At 37.5% G+C, this 18,190-nt stretch overlaps 3 protein-coding genes across 3 annotated transcripts; 1 reads left to right on the top strand and 2 right to left on the bottom strand.

Annotated features, from left to right (window-relative positions):
* Nucleotides 1-410: 410 nt before the first annotated feature.
* Nucleotides 411-1,707, bottom strand: LOC5521474. The gene has a single exon (XM_032366749.2). The coding sequence runs from the start codon at nucleotides 1,690-1,692 to the stop codon at nucleotides 940-942; it is 753 nt and encodes a 250-aa protein (XP_032222640.1). The 5' UTR covers nucleotides 1,693-1,707; the 3' UTR covers nucleotides 411-939.
* A 588-nt stretch (nucleotides 1,708-2,295) lies between these two features.
* On the bottom strand, nucleotides 2,296-9,662 carry LOC5521597 (type 2 phosphatidylinositol 4,5-bisphosphate 4-phosphatase). Its single transcript, XM_001641209.3, has 7 exons — nucleotides 9,495-9,662; nucleotides 5,601-5,785; nucleotides 4,845-4,951; nucleotides 4,615-4,729; nucleotides 4,024-4,070; nucleotides 3,580-3,704; nucleotides 2,296-3,192 (listed from the first exon to the last, which is right to left on the bottom strand). Exons 1-7 carry the CDS (start codon nucleotides 9,628-9,630, stop codon nucleotides 3,086-3,088), a joined length of 822 nt encoding a protein of 273 aa, XP_001641259.2. The 5' UTR covers nucleotides 9,631-9,662; the 3' UTR covers nucleotides 2,296-3,085.
* Nucleotides 9,663-10,287: 625 nt separating this feature from the next.
* Nucleotides 10,288-18,179, top strand: LOC5521473 (protein LSM14 homolog B). Its single transcript, XM_001641330.2, has 7 exons — nucleotides 10,288-10,532; nucleotides 10,643-10,818; nucleotides 11,257-11,755; nucleotides 12,049-12,212; nucleotides 12,405-12,526; nucleotides 15,542-15,845; nucleotides 16,963-18,179. The coding sequence occupies exons 1-7, from the start codon at nucleotides 10,412-10,414 to the stop codon at nucleotides 16,984-16,986; spliced, it is 1,410 nt and encodes a 469-aa protein (XP_001641380.2). The 5' UTR covers nucleotides 10,288-10,411; the 3' UTR covers nucleotides 16,987-18,179.
* The last annotated feature ends 11 nt before the right edge of the window (nucleotides 18,180-18,190 follow it).

The following is an 18,190-nucleotide window of genomic DNA, read 5'->3' as shown; positions in this document are numbered from 1 at the left end:
GTTCAAAAAATTACGTCCTCCCCCAAACCCTGCATTAAACCCCCCCCCCCTCCCCCCAAACCCTGCATTAAAATTTCGGGCCCTCCCCCAAACTGTGCTAAAAAATGCAACACCCAATCCGAAATAAAACATAGGAACCCCTCCCCCAGATAAATAGTGACTTCTCTCTAACTCCCCAAAAATTTTTTTTATAAGATAGCTTATTCAATCTGTTGATCAAGGCAAGTAAAGGAATTTGTGTGTTTTATTTTGATTATATATGTGGGCTTGTATCAGATCCAACCATCCCGGTTTCGCTAGAATTTCCCGATTTTGCTTGAAGGCAATCACGAAAGGAGTACAAATAATATATTTTAACCTCAATTTCTGTAACAGTCAAGGTAACAAAGCGTGAAAAATATGGGTCATCGTTGAATAACACTAGCAATTTTATTTTACCATTATTTAACCCTTGAAATGACTTATTTAATCAATCTCAGCCAGGGAGAGGGGGTCGAGGGAAAAAATTCCCGGCCATCGACGAAATATCCCAATTTCTGAAGTTCGCAGGTTGGACTTTGTTGTACTGGTGTGACCATTTAGGATTTCGTTACAGACCGTCACGTATAATGACAAAGGCTTCTTGACGACAACAAGTCGCTAGGGACTCAAAAAAAAAAAAAGAAAACCCAAAAATTACCTAGGATTAACTACGATTTCCTTTATATCACCGATATATAATGTCAAGAGTATAATATTTCTATCATAAGATGGAATTTCCTAATTTGCGCAATCTTCGATTTTCGGCATGAATCCTGACTCCAACGGGCCGTTCAGCTCCTGTACTATTGAGAGCTATTGAGAGCAATAACATACTGTCATGCTTTCGTATTGTCTCATATTTCGTGTGGTTGGAGTAAAGTTTGAATATTTTCCTCTGGCGTATACAAAAAGACATATTCAGACCTTATGCCATAGTTCATAAACTTTGGGACCGCGTTTGAAGTCGTAAACGCTTTCCGATGCTGCGCGACGGTAGTTCGGATAGCTTCCCATTGTGTCTGGCTCCTGTCTAACTCGTGGTAGAAATTGTTCCTCGGCTTCAGTAGGGTAGTGATAATAAGGCACACGATGCTCATACAATGAACCACTAGGATCACGGTATTGTTGCCGATGGTAGAAGGTTAGATCATCTATTCGGCATCGCTCGCGCTCTCTATCAGGAATTCGATTCTCTAAGTGGTGTCTTGGCTTGTTTAGGATTGCCTCCCTTCTCATAGTCCTCTTTCCAAGAACGCGATCTGGGTTATCCGAGAAACTCGTAGGTCTTATTGGAGGAGGATTCATAGAGAGCTGACCGTTTCTTAGAGTTCTCTCAGCAATGTTTGATCGGCGATAGTCGTGAAACCATTTTTCTCTACCGGCGCCATGAGAAGGAATGTCTCCGAAGCTTGTGTAAAGGCTTGGTGTATAATAACGATTTGCGGGCATATTTTTCGGGTCGATGTAGGTTTCTTTAGTCCAAGTCGAGAACTTTGCAACTGCTCGGTTCGCCATGTTGTTGGTATCGTTGTTATCCGAGACAACCGCGTAGATAAACAACGCGAGATTCCCGCGAGGAGACTGGGTTCGATAGCTTGTCACCCTTCTTCCATACATGGAGGGGGGGTCCACCTTTCCAGGAACGGAAACGGAGTTCGTACTAAAAAGCATAATTGTGGAATATAAGTAGCCCACAAGCCGGCTTTCCTTTTGTCCTGGGGAGGCGCTTATTGGAGAATGGGTGGTTATTTCAAGTGCATAATTCTGATTTCTAGGGGACTGAATACTCCCAAGAAATAAAGGCCTCAATTAGAGACCATGTGCTTATTTCTATGCTAGTGGATGTGTTACAATACAATTTATTCACTTCACCATATACAGATTTAGTATATTGGTTTGGCTAAAAGTGAATTATAAAGTCATGGACTCCAGCAACTTTCCCCTTCTATTTTTCTCAATTGAAAGCATGAGAAAACATACTTTGCCCCCTCCTTTGCTATTTTATTTGGAGGGTTAAGTATTAAAGAGAAAATCTGCCTCTCCGATTTCTTAGCGAAGTTAATTGCGCTAGCACAATACAATTGTGCTAGTGCACAATACACTCCTTCCCCCTAAAAAAATAATAACAGGGGCAGGAGTTTCAAACATGGCCAGTCAAATTTGAGAGGGGAGAGGAGATAGGGGTCAAGGATCAGAGGTTCATCCCTTTGACTCATTTTTGGAAGAAATTTTTCACCCCTCTTCCCCCACCCTAGTCTGCTTTAAGGACTATGCTTTTTGTGTTAGTTACCATTTATTTTGTGATTTAATCAAGTCAGTACATAGCACTCTTTCTATCTACATTTTGGCTTTTTGAATTTTTAAAAAAAGTTTCTGATGAAAAAATGACATACAAAAATTACAGAATAAAATCCATGGTTTCAAATTAATACAATTTGAAATTTAAATCGTTTGTTGACTTTTAAGAAACTTATTTTGCACGCATTGCAAGTATTTCCCTTCCCTTCTGCTAGGAAATAGGAGAACAAAATAATGGAAAGCTCATGACATTAATAAGAATAAAAAAAACAATCAAAGTGGGAAAGTTGAACCTTTTTCTATTTAAAAGAAAATACAATTTGTTAAAAAACAGTAAAAATCAGAGAAAAAACGTGACTGTCTCCCTCCCTGTCTATTTGTACCTAACAGAGGAATCTGTGTTGTAAATTCTAAATTTTTATGTTGCAATTTATAATTATGTACAAGAACTGTTTCCTACTCTTATTTTTTTTTAAAGGTTAAAATTGCTTATGTCTATTTGTTTCTGTAGGTCATCTGGTAAACAATACCCTTTCAATCCCTAGCTTTGATCATATGAGTTCCTTACTGTGTTCCCAAGAATAATACATGCATCATTTGTAAAGAACCAATCTTTGGTCACTGGAACAGAAACTATGCACAATGGGTGAATGGGAACAAAGCCTTAGTGACCGCAGTGAGGCTATATAAGATTATTGGGAACTAAGCCTTTGTGATAGTAGTGACTCGCTAGTGTTTACTGGTTGATGTGTCTCTGTAGATGGCCTCACACCTCCTCCTCAATGCTACTGACGGTCATGGTGCAATAGTAGCAGCTGCGGATAAGGTTAAGAATACCAGCAACAAAGGCTCCAATCCAAACCACATAGATTCCTAGAACATAAGAAAGCTGAGGTTAGATTTAGTAGAATAGTAACAATACTTCAAACCAGGTATTGTTGAAAATGCATATGAGATGTGTTCCATCAATGAAAGCCATAAAGTGCATGCTACTGTACAAGAATATTTGGTGAAAAAAGAGGGAAGTCATTTTTGAACAGCTACTCCTTTATTATTGTTTACATTTGAAAATACAAATATACCTATTCTGTTTGCAAGAAATCTTCAAAATAATTGTCCATAATTGATGTTTGATAGTGCTGTCAATGAGGTCAAAAGTATAATGAGTTACTTGCTTGAATTGGTGGGTAGAAATGGATTCTTTGTGAAACTACGACAGGTATTTTTCAGGTGCATAAAATAGTGGGGTATATGCAGTACCTCCAGATTTCTCGGCATATTCTAATGTTCCCACTGTGACACCAACACCCGCAGCCAAAAACAAAAAGCCCACAACAGCAAATATAGTGGCCCTGGTCTTAGCAAAACTTGGACCAACAGAGGATCTGCGAAAAAGAATTACATTTTGTGTAGGCTCAACGTCAAACATATTTAACAGTCTGATGACAATATTGTGTTGCATTTGTTTCAAATAAAATAAAATAAAAAATATCACTTGATTCTTTATAAATAGAAATGAGCCATGTTAATTGTGGAATAGACTGAATTTAATTAACTAATAAGTGAATTACTCATTTGCATAGGGTTTAGTGCTACAAAAAGTTGAATGTGGGAGGCTATTCCAGGAAGTTACATTTAGTATAATTCAGTATCAGTTCACTAAAATTCTTACTGACAACCCTGGTTTCTGTCTGGTTAACTTACACACGGCGGCAGTGTGGACATCTGGCCAGGTGACTTGTAGTGTGGAACTGGAATGGGAGTACTAGAGATTAGTACAGTAACCGAAAGAATTGAGATTCACTGAGAGAACGAATATTAAAGGGCTAATGGCATAAACTTACCGACATGGCATTAAAAGTATATCTAAAATAATTGAAATAAAGTGAAACTCCTCTACCGCTTTGATTCAAAACTCCAGCTTAACAATAATAGCACACTGAATCTAAAGGTTGCTAACAACAGCACACAAAGCCTGGATACAGTTATCTGTTGCATAGGCGCCATCAAATGGGTAAAACCCCTATTTACTGTGTAATGGATAGTTATTTGTTGCCGCTTGTAATTTTGCCAACTGAAAAATGTGTCTTACATATCAGTTCTAATTTTCACTGTGTCTGAAAACTGACACAATCCTTACAACAAGTAAGAAGGCAGAATTTACACTTTTTTGCAACCGAATCATGCCACTTATGCAACCAGCTTTGTGCAACTGTTCCAAGATGGTCTAACAGCTAATATCTTCAAAGCTTTATACAGTCATATCATTGGGGGTGATAGTTCAGCTAAACTCACCACAAACACTTCATTGCAATGACCACAGTTAACTCTGAATCTTCCTCTGGCATTTGGGGTTGCATCTACAGTTGGAAGGGTTGAAGGTTGGGTTGCTAGGTTTATTATTCTCTTGCTGAAATACAGGAAGAAAAAGCAATGCATTTATATCTAAATTGTACAATAATCTCCATTAGATGAAAAGATTTAGCTTTATAAATCCAAGTTTAGTCTGCTTTGAAAGTTCTCACCAGTTAGGCCTAGGGCATGATATTCTTGTGGATGTCACCTTGCATGTGAGCAAAGCATTACAAGGGCAACGAATGTACTTCTTCCCTGATGGTGGTGGTTTTATGGGCTAAAAAAAGAACAGAAATTGCTATTAGATCTGTAGATTAGATCCACACTGTACAGCTGTACGACTTTTGAAAAAGTCTATTTAGCTCTGACAAGAAACTTGAAGAGAGTGGAGGATGAATAGGAACCCTATCAAAGAGGTTGCAAAAAAGCTATTAGTCTGAAGGTGTAATATGTACTGGTATTAAATAACATTTACATGGCCATCAAAGAAGGGAATGGAGGGTATAGTCCACACATCAACAGAGAAAAAAATATTTCACACTGACTCAGAGGTATTGCTAATCCAGGTACATTCCCCCAAAATATCTTAAAATTAAAAGAAAATGACCAGTAGGGGCATGCCTGTGCTTACAAATATTTTATTTAATGTTCCTGTACTGACCCCCCATCCATTAAAAAATATTTTAAGGCCTGCTACAGATTAATAAGCTTTTTAAGGAAGTACAGTTGAAAGGTCATAAGAAGTCTTTTAGAAAAGAGTTCATTTAATATCATAAAAATGTTTGAACCAACTATGATTTCAGAAAGTACTTTAGGCATGCCAGATGAATGATGTAAATGCTAGCATATGGAGAAAAGGTCTAATGTGCCACCCGGCATGGGAAAGAAAGTTAACATATGGAATACCGAATATAATATGTACTCACAGTCGCTTCCTGGCAGTTAGAGCACTTGACGACCCTCTGGTGTTCCCTTCCCCTAATATAGATAATCTGTTGGCAAACCCTGCATATGACCGATGGCTCGGCATTCATCGCACCAGTAGAGGGGGAGTAAGGAGGAGGCATTTCTGTGTAGGCAGGGGGTGGTGAGCCGGGTGGAGGTGGGGGATCTATAAAGGAAAAGACATTTAAATAGGCAAAAAAAAGGAAAAAAGGGTGAATAAAGGCTGTGATTGTGATAAAAGGATGGACATATTTGAATGAAAGAACATGGATCGATCAATTTGATACTTGAAGATTGATATGGAAAACATTTGCCAAAACCACCCAGTTCGTTGATGTCTATTCTCAGTCTCGCACCCAGACGCCACATGATGGATTTTGGGGAGGTTGGATAAGCGCACGGTGCATGACGGTCAGGATGCGGTTTCGGGGTCGGAATTCACTTGACGTCTGGCAGAACTCAGGAAATATCTTGCAAGTATTTCGAATATCTTGCAAGCAGCTTTTTTATGGCCTTTTTTTTTTCAGTTTTTTTGCGCACAACTCCAAGGACCTACCTACACATACTAATTGTAAACCATTTAGTTTTCTTCTCAGTCGTTCGCTGTTCAATTAGACGATATTTTCATTTTGTAAAATCCAATACGGCGGATGTCAATGATGAGCTCGATACATCATTCCATGAAATTGGATGGTCTGAATGTTCTGGCACTTATTTGAACTCATACTGCTTTGGTTGGATTGTATTAATCGCAAATATATACTTTCAGAGATATAATTCGAGCACAAATTGTCTTTATGTTCCCTAGAAGAAGCTCTAGAGCGAGGAAGTCACTATTCACGCACATGATCGTACGCCAAATTCCAAACTCCAGGAAAGTATATAGGCTATTTCTGCAGTTATCATGTGCACATGGAATTTTATAAGCAAGAAATGCAGTATGGATAGGTCTTTCTTCGTCTGTAAAAATTTGTAACATTTGTTTGCCGATTTTGTCCGCCATCCTGGATCTGTAATCTGCCAGTCGTTATTTTTTTTCTGTCTCCGCTTCAGGGTTCCTGTGGATGTCCCCGCAACAGCAAATAACTACTGGGTACGAGTCTGGTCTATTCTGCTGTTGCTTCCAGGGTAGCATCTGATACAATCTCAAGCAGCACAGGGATCCCAATTGTCTACTAAAATGAGTGAAGTGACGATGTGCATGCTACAAGGCCGTGGGGTAATGATGACGATTGTTGAAGTCAGGGATTTAAGAAGCACCCATAATAGGACTACTGCAGATTAAACAAAGGCTGTGCTTTCAAGCTTCAAAACCAGCAACTGTGAAAAATGGTATATAGACATCTTTACCTCTGTGCGTGCTAGCGCTCGCCACTTCGCAAAATGTGAATTCCTTCCCCATGTGGCGAATTCTATTGCTAGCTACGTTCACCATGGTGACGAATGCCCGTTCCCTATACTAGTGAATTTTGAGTCACGATCTTTCACCTCAAAATCATATTTTTAATATGTCAAGAAACGTACTGATGAATTGCAAATCAGAAAAAACCCAAAGAATTAATTATTTCTCGTTTTGCTCCGTTTCCTAGTTCCGGGTAGCATAAAATGTTTTGCTGGCACTTAATTTCGCAAAAAAGGATTGGCATTTTTCATGAGATTTTGCGATTCAGGTGCAAAATCATTATCAATTTCGCAAACATGTCAAAACACATTTCTCAAAGAATTTCATTATAGCGAATCTCAATACATCGCGACCATTCCCCTTGACATTCTAATAGTGATTTTGGTTAGTTCGTGGACGTCAATCATAGGCGTTTACATAACAATTAAGGCAGACTTCATTTGTTTCCTGTATCGAAAGTTGTAGTCGGCTTTACTCAGGGCCCAAGAGACACTTTAGACAACACAGTAAAGAAACGCAAAAGTTCAGTTCTCATAAAAAGGGTAAAAAACATATTACAAAACATTCAAGGTTCAAGTTTTGCATGTCATCTCACAAAGAAAGCCTTGAAACTCTTCCTTCAAGATTTGATTGCTGTCATGCAAGTCAACAAATGGCCACAGTTATCAGCGACAATTTCATCTTGTTTAGATAATATTTGATTTTGCGACCTGCTAATGAGATCATCTAATTCCTGTGAATCTTTTGCATGTACTGTTCGTGCTTTGTTCCAAACGTTAGCAATTTTAGCTGATCATTTGAGCCAAACCAACCTACACGCTTTGATTTTCAATCTCACAAACAAATGAAGTTGACTGCGAAACTACGATTGTTATGGAAACGCGGAAGATTGACGTCCACAAACTAACCAAAAGCACTGCTAAAATGTCAAGGTGAAGGATCACGATCTATTGAGAATCGCTATAAACAATTCAACAAAACAAAACTGTAGAAATCATATTGTGATTGATGCTATGCATCGAAGCTGTGAGACTATAGTTAAGAATCATAAGTACTTACTAACCCGGCCCTCGAAAAAAATCTATCATTGGAAACTAATCGAATTAATCAATATTAAGCGATAGTAATCAGTTGATTATTATTGATTGATATTGGAAATCAATAATAATCGTTACTCACAGCCCACGTGTACTCAATCATATTGATTATTATCGATGAATATCGGGTTTTATCAGTTTCTTATATTTAAAACTGACAGACATTTTCGCACGTGGCGATCAATAAAAATTTGATTGCAATGGAATAAAAAACATTATAGTCAGAGACAGATAAAAATAAACAAGGACATTATTTCTACAGTAGCGAAAAAAGGCTGAAATGTATCAGACAGAATGCATTTCCACGTGCTGCTATTGAATTCTTAATCAAATTCCAAATGTCGTTTAAAACAGTGTCGAACTTTTGCAGTACCGCACGTAATTGATTTAGAAGTCAAGCTACTCATGTGCCAATACAATTAAATACTAAACAATTAGGTTTGGCACAGCAGAAGCGCAGCTTGATATCTTGAATGTGGTTTTTAAACGGTAATGGTAAAATTGAGCCTCACAAAGTTTAAAGTTATCAATTTCTATTGATTTCCGATATTAATCGATTGATTGATATTGATTTTTATCGATTACTTTTGATTATTATTGATTATCGGAATTATCGATTGGTAGGGCCGGGTTACTAATCATCTTGGTCTTAGTCGTCATTTAAAAAAAGGGAAACAAAACGGAAAGGGTATTGAATTTTGCAATATTAAAGTCCGTAGAAATAGGATTTCGCGGGGCTCAAATGTTGTGAAATTAAAGAGACCAATCAGGTATTTTGATTGAATTTTTCGCTATAGCTTGCTGGTTGTGGCTAATTCCCCATCAGTGTGGCTAATTCCTTTGGCTTAAAATTAGCCACAGTGTCTTGATCTCTCAAGATGCTTGCGCACACGAAGTTTACATCGAAGTTACTATTAACTTTTTTTAAAAGCAGAGCAGCTGTCAAATTGGCCAACCTCTAAACACGAGGTTCAAAATACTAATTAGTAAATAGTGTCAAAATTTCCAACTAGGTAATAAATCCGGTATAAACTTACATTTTAGGCAACCCAATTCTAAATAAAACTCACCAGAAAACAACCGAATTAGGAACGATGTTCTCATAGATAGGTTACAGAGTTGGTCTTGATAGGTCTATTTTGTGCAATTTCGTAACACGCTCTTGTGTCAAAGTTCGAGGCGCATTCTTACCGACTAGAAATCGCCGTTTTTACCTTTGCCATTTGAATAACCGATTACATGCTGGACATCAGATATAGGAAGGAGATATCGGTTTTCGTTCTAGGGACTAAATTTTATATTCGAAATATCCGAATCGAAGTGTACTCTAAGAAATATAAACAAAACACTGTTAAGAAATGCAAAAAAGTAGGTACCGTTGGAGCCAAATCCATCATGGAATGGTGGTGGAGGTTCGTCTGCCTGTTCCTCCTGTAGCAAGGGCGATGTTTCACTAGTGTTTAGCTCGTTGGTGGACGGTAAAGCACTTGATCCACCAATATTGTCCGCCATGTTTGTCTTTGAAATGAGACCCTGAAAAAAGTTCCGTGATATCATGTGATCTGACGTCACTACTATGACGTCGTACGCAATAATACCATCGTAACCTGATAACTTTTCCCCTCCCCCCCCCCAAAAAAAAACCCTGGTTAACAATAAAAGACGTTTTTTGTCGACACATTTCAGACTGCAGTGTATAGGCGCTTATTTTTAACAATTTACCTATGATCCCTGATTCAAAATACTTCCAAACCAATGAGGAGAGAGAGTGGATCCGTTCGTGAACCGTTGGGTCACCATACAAAAGTAAACTGTCCATTCAACCAGAACTTTTATTAAATATAAAATAAGAAGGTAAGGGGGAAACGAAAGTCTTTACGTTTGCGAATATCAAGTCTCCCTGGCGTGTAAACGCCAATATTTTTTGTGTTTTTTTGTCGATGTTTTTTTTCCTCGTTCGATTTGTTAGGGGTAAGAAAAAGAAGTAGTAAGAAAGGGGTTGGTTGTAGTATTCGACTGTAGTATTCAACTTCAAATAGTGCAAAAATAAATGATTGATTGATTAATTGATTGCCTAGCCAGCCCTTGCCAATCCTAGCCCCTCCCTACCTCCTATCACTTTTAAGGTGACGTCATTGACAAGGACCAAACATTACCCAGTGCTCATTGCAGTCGTAGCCTGGTTATTAGACGCCATATTGACAACTAAAATCTTGGAAGTCGAGCGGAGCTCAGAATCCAGGCCATCCTTGGCCATCATTTTCGGAAACGCTCCCTAAATTTAGCTGTCACAATGACTTCAAGTATTCCATACATTGGAAGCATTATTAACTTGGTTTCCAAAGCAGAAATTCGTTATGTGGGAACTTTATATGCTATCGATACAAAAGAATCCACCGTGACGCTTGCAAATGGTAAGACAACTTGTTGACAAAAGTTTTTCTTGTTTTACTGTGCTTTCTTAAAAACTATATCCTTAATATTTTCTAGTTTATCTTGAATTGTTTGTTTTTATTTTTTTCAGTGCGGTCTTTTGGTACTGAGGGCCGTAAGGTTGACGTAGAAATTCCACCACGTAACGAAATCTATGAGTACATAGTATTTCGTGGTCAGGACATCAAAGACCTGAATGTGAAGCTTGAATCCAACGAAACCAGTAAAACCGTACCTCAACCACCACAGGACCCAGCTATTCTCCAGGTTCGTTACCATGAAACCAATGAAATATTAGCTCTTATTCCACCTGAAGAAATGACTTTGATTTGCAGAAATGGTTACACAAGTTATATACATTACTTGTCTAATAAGTTTTAATACATTTAGGTTGTTCCTTGAAGCAAATTTTATATTGTTCGTTTTTATGATATATATCTACCCTAATAATTAGTGGTTCTAAATAAAGAACCTGTAAAAATATGTGAAAAATCCCCCATTCATGTTCAATACATCTGTGCTTCCAAAGATGATTTTTCTTTAATTTGATTTTTTTTAAATTTTTATGCGCAATACCAAATCATGCACTTGCCTTTAGAGAGGCATAGCTGTAAATGATTAGTTTGGATATATACATTTTGTTTTCTCAATTACTCACACAGATATATTAATAAGCTTGAGTCTTAACCTTCAAAATCTTTATAGTCTTCAACAGCTGGTATTCCTGGCGGTTACTCACCCTACCGCAGTGGTCCCTACCAGCCTAACCCAGGATATAGCCCTTTCAGCGGCCCCCTAATGCATCCTAGCTACCATATGCCACAACCACCATCATTCCAAGACCACCCAGGTCCAGGAGTTATGCCTCAGATGCCTCCACAGATGGCGCCAGGTACCCCTTTGATGCCGAGGATACCAACGCCACCTCTCCCTCAAAACATGGGTTTGGGGTTATCAAGGACAAGTACCCCTTCACCTGAGCTGCGTGTTTCTCCTAGCCCAACACTCAAGACGGAAAGCACTCAAACGAAGGGTACAACATCACAGCAGAGCACCCAGACAGCAAAGAAGAAGCCATCTTCAAGAAAGGGTTCAGTAGATAAGGTGCCAGAGAAGGATGGCAAAAAACCTGAAGCTGAGACAAAGGATGAGGGAGTTACAGAGCATCAGAACAGAAAGTCTGCCGGAGAACATAGGACTAGAGGTTAGTTACCCAAAAAAATTCGAGCAGAAAAAGGATGTTGTGTACCTGTTATCAAAGCTACAGTGAGACCCTATAACCCTGGTTACCCTGCTATCAAAATTACAGTGACCCTATTACATTGTTAAAGACTTCATCTCACTGGCATTAGCCATGCTGTAAAATGTCTTTCTGTAAAGAGACATACTGTGGAATAAATTGACAGACAAGCATTCAAAGTTGTGACAATTTTGTATGTCTTGGCTGTTTACTAATGAAAACAAAAATGGTGCTAAACATTTTTCTCTTCCATACAGGTAACAATAGGCGCTCTCAGGGCCGTAGAGGTGGTTCACGTGGCCCAAGACATGATGCTAGCAAAGAGTTTGAAGGAGAATATGATTTTGAGAGTGCAAATGCAAAGTTTAAGAAAGAGGAAATTGAAGAAGAATTACAAAAGAAGCTCAGAATAACTGATGAGGCATGTTTAATTCATCCCCTAATTTTAGTAGTACATTGAACTTTTGTCAATTGACATCTGTTTCTAGGTTGTTATTTTACTGTTGTCAAATGACATCTGTTTATAGATTGTTATTCAACTGTTGTCAAATGACATCTGTTTCTAGATTGATATTTAACTGTTGTCAATTGACCTTTGTCAATTTGTTTCTAGGTTGAAGTTGAAGGCGAAGAGGTCTCTCCTCAGTCCCCCACTCAACCACAGTACTACAATAAGAGCACATCATTCTTTGATAGTATCTCCTGTGAGGCAAATGACAGGGACAAGAATAGAAAGTAAGTTTTCTATTAAAGAGCATTTATATTTTTTGAATGTATAATGGAAATTTAGCTTGATGAGTCTATTATTGCATATAGCTGACAGGAGCAAAAAATGGCAAAGTTCAAATTGTATGGTTGTGTTGACTTATATTCGCTTGATTTTTTTAATAAATTTTTCTTGTCTTATTTGAAAAAAACTCAAATTACGCTGGCTTTTTTTTGCTAAATTATGCGGAAAATCCATGATTATGCGCTAAATTACGCAGGATTGTGCAATACATTTTTTATCAAAACTTTGTGGGATTCTTTACTGAATTACTGGCCAAATTACACAGTATATCAACCATCGTGAGTAGGTATATTCGAAGCCAAATGCTTCTGGCATCTAGTGTCTTCCTTCGACACCTTAACGAATCTATCCATTTGTTATAGCCCAAACTACATTTTGTATTGAAGGAAAGCACAAAATAACTTTATTTTTCGCGCAGAAATATCTTAGGCGAGTTTACATTAGCTGCTAGCCAGCAGCCAATTAAAAAAAGGTATCCTATCATTAGTCCTAGGCCTTCCCTGTTTAGCAAAGAACGCCTAGTCATTTTATTTGTTTTTTTTCAAAGTTAAGTTCGAAATATCACACTCTTACGAAGAATATCCTTCTTTTTTTCTGAGAAATAGAGGTTAGAACCCTAAAAGAACACATCAGCTGTGCACTTAAATGATTTCTCTCTCAAAATTGAGCCAAATTACGCGCTTCCGCATGTGCACATAATTCCTGAAGCCCTGCTAATATACAACAAAATAAGCTTTAGTATTTTTTGGTAGATAATCCGTTCTATGGCAACTTTGTTCAATCATATCTCAAGAGCGGATCATCTACCCAAAAATACTACAAGCTTATTTTGTTTTATATAATGCAAGAAACCTCCAGGCAAAATGTCTGCATAGCTAGGAATATCCATGTTTTTAGAAGTTTCTGATCCTGGCTCCTATTATTGTATACCTAGGAATACAGTTTTTAACTCGTAACTCGTGAATGCTTGCGAGCATTTACAAGTTATTGGAGGGACTTTGTGTAACTGGATCGTTGTATTGTCGGATCGATCATCTGTAAACTTTTTGTGGTCTTTCTGTGCTTTCGCAACACAGCAATTTTTAGATCTTCCTGTAAACTTCCGATGACCAACTTCCGGTTAAAGCTTAGTACTATAAAAGAGCCTTGTCATCGACCTGTGACCGCTACGGTCACTACGTGTTATAGCCGTAAAGTATATATAAGCTAGTGTTTACAGAAAAGTCTTCAATGTTGGTTGAGTGTGCGCATGCGCCTTCGTTACTGAGTTTTAGTTTAATTCAAGTTGTTAGTTTATGAAACAAGTAAAATGCTAGCAAAGCTTTTAATTCTCCTTGTTCTAGCACTTGAAGATTTGTTTGAATTTAAGCTGAAAGAGTGATTTTGTGCTGAAAGAGCGAATAGCCAAAGCTGCGACTTTTAAAGTCAGAAACACAAGGGAAAATCCTCTGTTAGCAGGGCCTTTCTTTGCAGGGTAATAAAAGAGAGCCTCTGTTTGCAGGTCAAGAAAAATAGTATGGATTTACACAAGTTGTTTTTTCCATAATCCTTTTTTTATAAGTTAAGTACTAAATATCAAACAAAACTCATCAAACACGCTTATTCATCAAGAAATGATCAATAACGATTTTGCGAATTTCTAGAATGTTGACATGCTTAAAATACATATGACTGTAGCTTGATTAATTATGTCGGGTATTTAACTTCTGTTTCTGGAAAGAATAGGGAGAAATTTGACATGCTAGCAAAAGCAGTTCAAACGGTGAGCTACCAATAAGGATAAAAACTAATTTTACTCAGGGGTTACTTCGGCAATGCCTCCGTGGTATAGTAGTTCTGTCGCTTGTCTAAGGCGTCAGAGACCAGAGGTTCGATCCCTACTTGTGACGTCTAAATTTTTTACTTTTTTTCTTTACTTTTTATGATAATAATAAATAATCAAACAACTGTTTCTGGTGTTTCATCACATCGAAAAGAAAGGACATTTTTATGTACTCCCAGCATCATTTGTTCAAAATTCATCCTGTATATCTTTTATGCACACAAGAAAATAACTAGAAAAACAAATTTGCATTCACGAGTTGGCTCACAGAGCCCTTTGATTTTAGAAGCATCCGATCTTAGTTAGATGGCTAGGAATACCATTTTTCTGATCCTAGTTCCTATTATTGTCTAGCTAGGTATACCGTTTTTTTTAGAAGTATCTGATCCTAGTTCCTATTATTTTATAGCTAGGAATACCGTTTTTTTTTTTAAGTACCTGATCCTAGTTCCTATGTTTGTAAAGCTAGGAATTCTGTTTTTAGAAGTATCTGATCCTTGTTCCTATTATTGTATAGGTAGGGATACCATTTTCTTAGAAGTATCTGATCCTTGTCCCTATTATTGTATAGCTAGGAATATTGTTTTTTAGAAGTATCTGATCCTAGTTCCTATTATTGTATAGCTAGGAGTACCGTTTAAGGAGTATCTGACACTAGTTTAATTGTATAGCTAGAAATTCCGTTTTTAGAAGTATCTGATCCTATTTCCTATTATTGTATCGCCAGGAATACCGTCTTTAGAAGTATATGATCCTATTTCCTATTATTATATAACTAGGAATACCGTTTATAGAAGTATCTGATTCTAGTTCCTATTATTGAATAGCTAGGAATACAGTTTTTTTTAGAAGTATCTGATCCTAGTTCCTATTATTGTATAGTAAGAAATACCATTTTTGGAAATATCTGATCCTAGTTCCTATTATTGTATAGCTATGAATACCGTTTTTTAGAAGTATCTGATCCTAGTGTAGTTCCTATTATTGTATAGTAAGGCATACCATTTTTGGAAATATCTGATCCTAGTTTCTATTATTGTATAGCTAGGAATAACATTTTTTTAAATCTGATCCTAGTTCTTATTGTATAGCTAGAAAAACCTTTTTTGGAAAAATCTGATCCTACTTTCTTTTGCAGAGCACATCCTTCATGGCAGGAAGAGCGGAAACTCAACACTGAGACTTTTGGCGTTAGTGGAATGCGACGTGGGCGTGGAGGTTACAGGGGAAGAGGAGGAAGAGGTGGCTACAGAGGCAGAGGAGGGGGAAGGGGCTACTACAGGGGTGGCCGAGGTGGTGGGCGTGGTGGTGGCGGCAGAGGAGGCCGAGGGGGTCTCAGGGGAGAAGCAAGTGAAGCAAGTCCTAACCGTGATTGGGTTGACTATCCATTGGATAATGACACGTCAAAACTTCAGAAGAATCTTCCTAATGGACCACCAGCAGTAAGTACAGTACTGGTCTAGAGTAACATAACCTCCACTCAGGAGTGTTGAGTCCTCATTAGCACTCTCACCACTCAAGAATCGAGACTCACACTTTTAATGAGGCAATCGAGAAGTAAGCCACTTGCAGAAATCGTACCGCTCACACTTTAAGCGAATGCTAAGGTTTAAGAATGGTCACTCAAATACAGGACTCTTTAAAGAAACAACGATGAAGACATTTCATCCTTTTTTTTTCGTAGACGAAATATTTAATACATCGACACTCTTCAAAAAATATTTATAGAAAATATTGATTCACTTAAAAAAATACATCTTGAAATACTATAGCCTCAGTTTGTGGATGATCAGAAGGTTTACATAAGCGAAGGTTACTGTAAATATTATTGGCTGCTTCTATCTGTCTGTATGTGTGTCAGTCATATTATAAAAACAAGATTAAAATGAGGTCATTAAACAACAGAACACTGGATTTTCCTTTAAGACAATACTGTAGCAAAACCAAATGAAAATTATTGGGGCTACTTTGTCTATGGGCACAACAAGAAATGTTGATTATTAGTGTCTTTGGGCACAGGGTTTGGGGGTCTTCATCAGAACTTACTTGGGATTGCTAAACAAATACCTGTAATCAATTCATCTTACTGCAGTTTTCAAAACTGTGTGACTTCTAACCTACAAATTCCATCAGGGAAATCTCCTCTTGGCTTCTTTCATTCAAAACCCTTGATGAGTTTTCAATGGCCAGTACTGAAATGGCTTACAATCAAAAAAACTCAAAAAGCACCAAATTACTTGATTGGATGACAGAGCCAGAAAGCAGCTAAGCAATTGTATATTATTGATGAGAGCTTCAAAATATAAAAAAAAAAACACTATTACTCTTCATCCTAGCCTGTGCCACTCTCATCAAATTCTGTACTTCTGACAGTTATCAACAAATTAATTAGATCAACGTTGATACTGTACAACAGAAAAGTCGATAACCTAACGGTCTAGACTTATGAACCTCCATTAAGACCCCACTAAGCTCATGAGCATTGCCATTTGATGAAGGTACCATATGTACCACTGTATTTTCAATGATTAACTGAAACCAAACTTTTTCCACTCCTAGGTTGACCAGTCCGTCCAAGCATGATGAATAAAACAGGAGGTCTGCCATAATGTGCAATCCCTTTCTTCACTCTATGAACGTATCAACTGTATGTATTGTAACTAAATGTTTGAATATTAAAAACAGATAACAATTAACGGTTTGACCAACCCAAAAAAAATCAGAAGATATATGTATTTTGAGGATTCAAAGCCATGGATTTTTGAATGAAATAGCATACAAATAAACAAAATGGAAAGACTTTGTTAAAACATGCATACCACTATGTACTTGCTCGGTATTCTCACTAGTGGTAACGCATGAGAGGTGAAAAAGGAATGTATTTGCATAGATGAAATTCAATAGGCTATTAAAATCCATAAAGAAATAAAGACCCTCATGTGTAAATACAATTGAGAAAATCGCTAAACATTCAATTACATATATTGGTAAAGCTTGGGACACGCTGCTGGCAAGGTTTGTACGACATGGCAACAACAAAACAATTTGAAAGTTATTTTGCCTTGCTGTTTGTATCAGTATTGCATTGTGGACAATTAAGCATGCAGTTATGGTATTTCACATCTTGGTGTGCAAGTGTTTGTCAAAACTTGTGACAAAGCTAGTACTACTTGTCAACAGTAAAATTTAATTTTTTGCACTGATATCAGGTCGTATGCAACAACTGTTATTATGTCAAAACCTGTGGTGCCAAGCTTAAGCTGATCTTCTCGCTTTAATTTATTTTGTTCATATTGTACTGAATCACCAGAACACTTGCATTGGGGTATTGCCTTGTTTCGATGCTTCTGCTATCACTGACTATTCAATGCAAGGGTAAGTCGGTCAGCTTTGAGCCTTAAGCATTTTTGCCTGTGGAGCCGATGTTTTCATAGGTTTGCATTTTGGTAGCGGAACCGAGAGATTTTCTCATGACCTTAGAAGGTGCGGTCAATAATGACGTGTCACTTGTTCGCGTGGTCAAAATAAACTCGCAAATCGACTATCAAGGTTGGCAGTTCCCTGTGTAGTATTACCCTTAATGATAAGTTATTCTGTTATAGGGCAACCATTTGACATGCCTTGTAACCTAGAATGACCAAAACGACTCAATTGAATAATGTATTTAGAGATTCAAAGCCAATGACCATTGTCCATAGGAGTTCACATTGTGTCCAAACAGACATTAACTTTGTTATGCTATTTAAGTAATGGTTCAATAAAATATTCAAGTTGCATGTTGGCGTAA

The sequence above is a fragment of the Nematostella vectensis genome, chromosome 13 (genome assembly GCF_932526225.1).
Source record: "Nematostella vectensis chromosome 13, jaNemVect1.1, whole genome shotgun sequence".
NCBI classification, from domain to species: Eukaryota; Metazoa; Cnidaria; class Anthozoa; order Actiniaria; family Edwardsiidae; genus Nematostella; species Nematostella vectensis.
The sequence above is the reverse complement of the archived record's forward strand: the minus strand, read 5'-3'. Positions and strand labels throughout refer to the sequence as shown.

Excerpts from the sequence above, each read along its gene's own strand:
- LOC5521474 (XM_032366749.2), bottom strand. The coding sequence starts at position 1,692 with ATGCTTTTTAGTACGAACTCCGTTTCCGTTCCTGGAAAGGTGGACCCC.
- LOC5521597 (XM_001641209.3), bottom strand. The coding sequence starts at position 9,630 with ATGGCGGACAATATTGGTGGATCAAGTGCTTTACCGTCCACCAACGAG. Across the intron at positions 4,952-5,600 it reads CTAACTGCCAGGAAGCGACT|CCCATAAAACCACCACCATC; the intron begins GTGAGTACATAT and ends TTCTTTTTTTAG. Across the intron at positions 4,071-4,614 it reads ATTGCAATGAAGTGTTTGTG|TTCCACACTACAAGTCACCT; the intron begins GTGAGTTTAGCT and ends CTCCCATTCCAG.
- LOC5521473 (XM_001641330.2), top strand. The coding sequence starts at position 10,412 with ATGACTTCAAGTATTCCATACATTGGAAGCATTATTAACTTGGTTTCC. Across the intron at positions 10,533-10,642 it reads CACCGTGACGCTTGCAAATG|TGCGGTCTTTTGGTACTGAG; the intron begins GTAAGACAACTT and ends TATTTTTTTCAG. Across the intron at positions 11,756-12,048 it reads CGGAGAACATAGGACTAGAG|GTAACAATAGGCGCTCTCAG; the intron begins GTTAGTTACCCA and ends TCTTCCATACAG.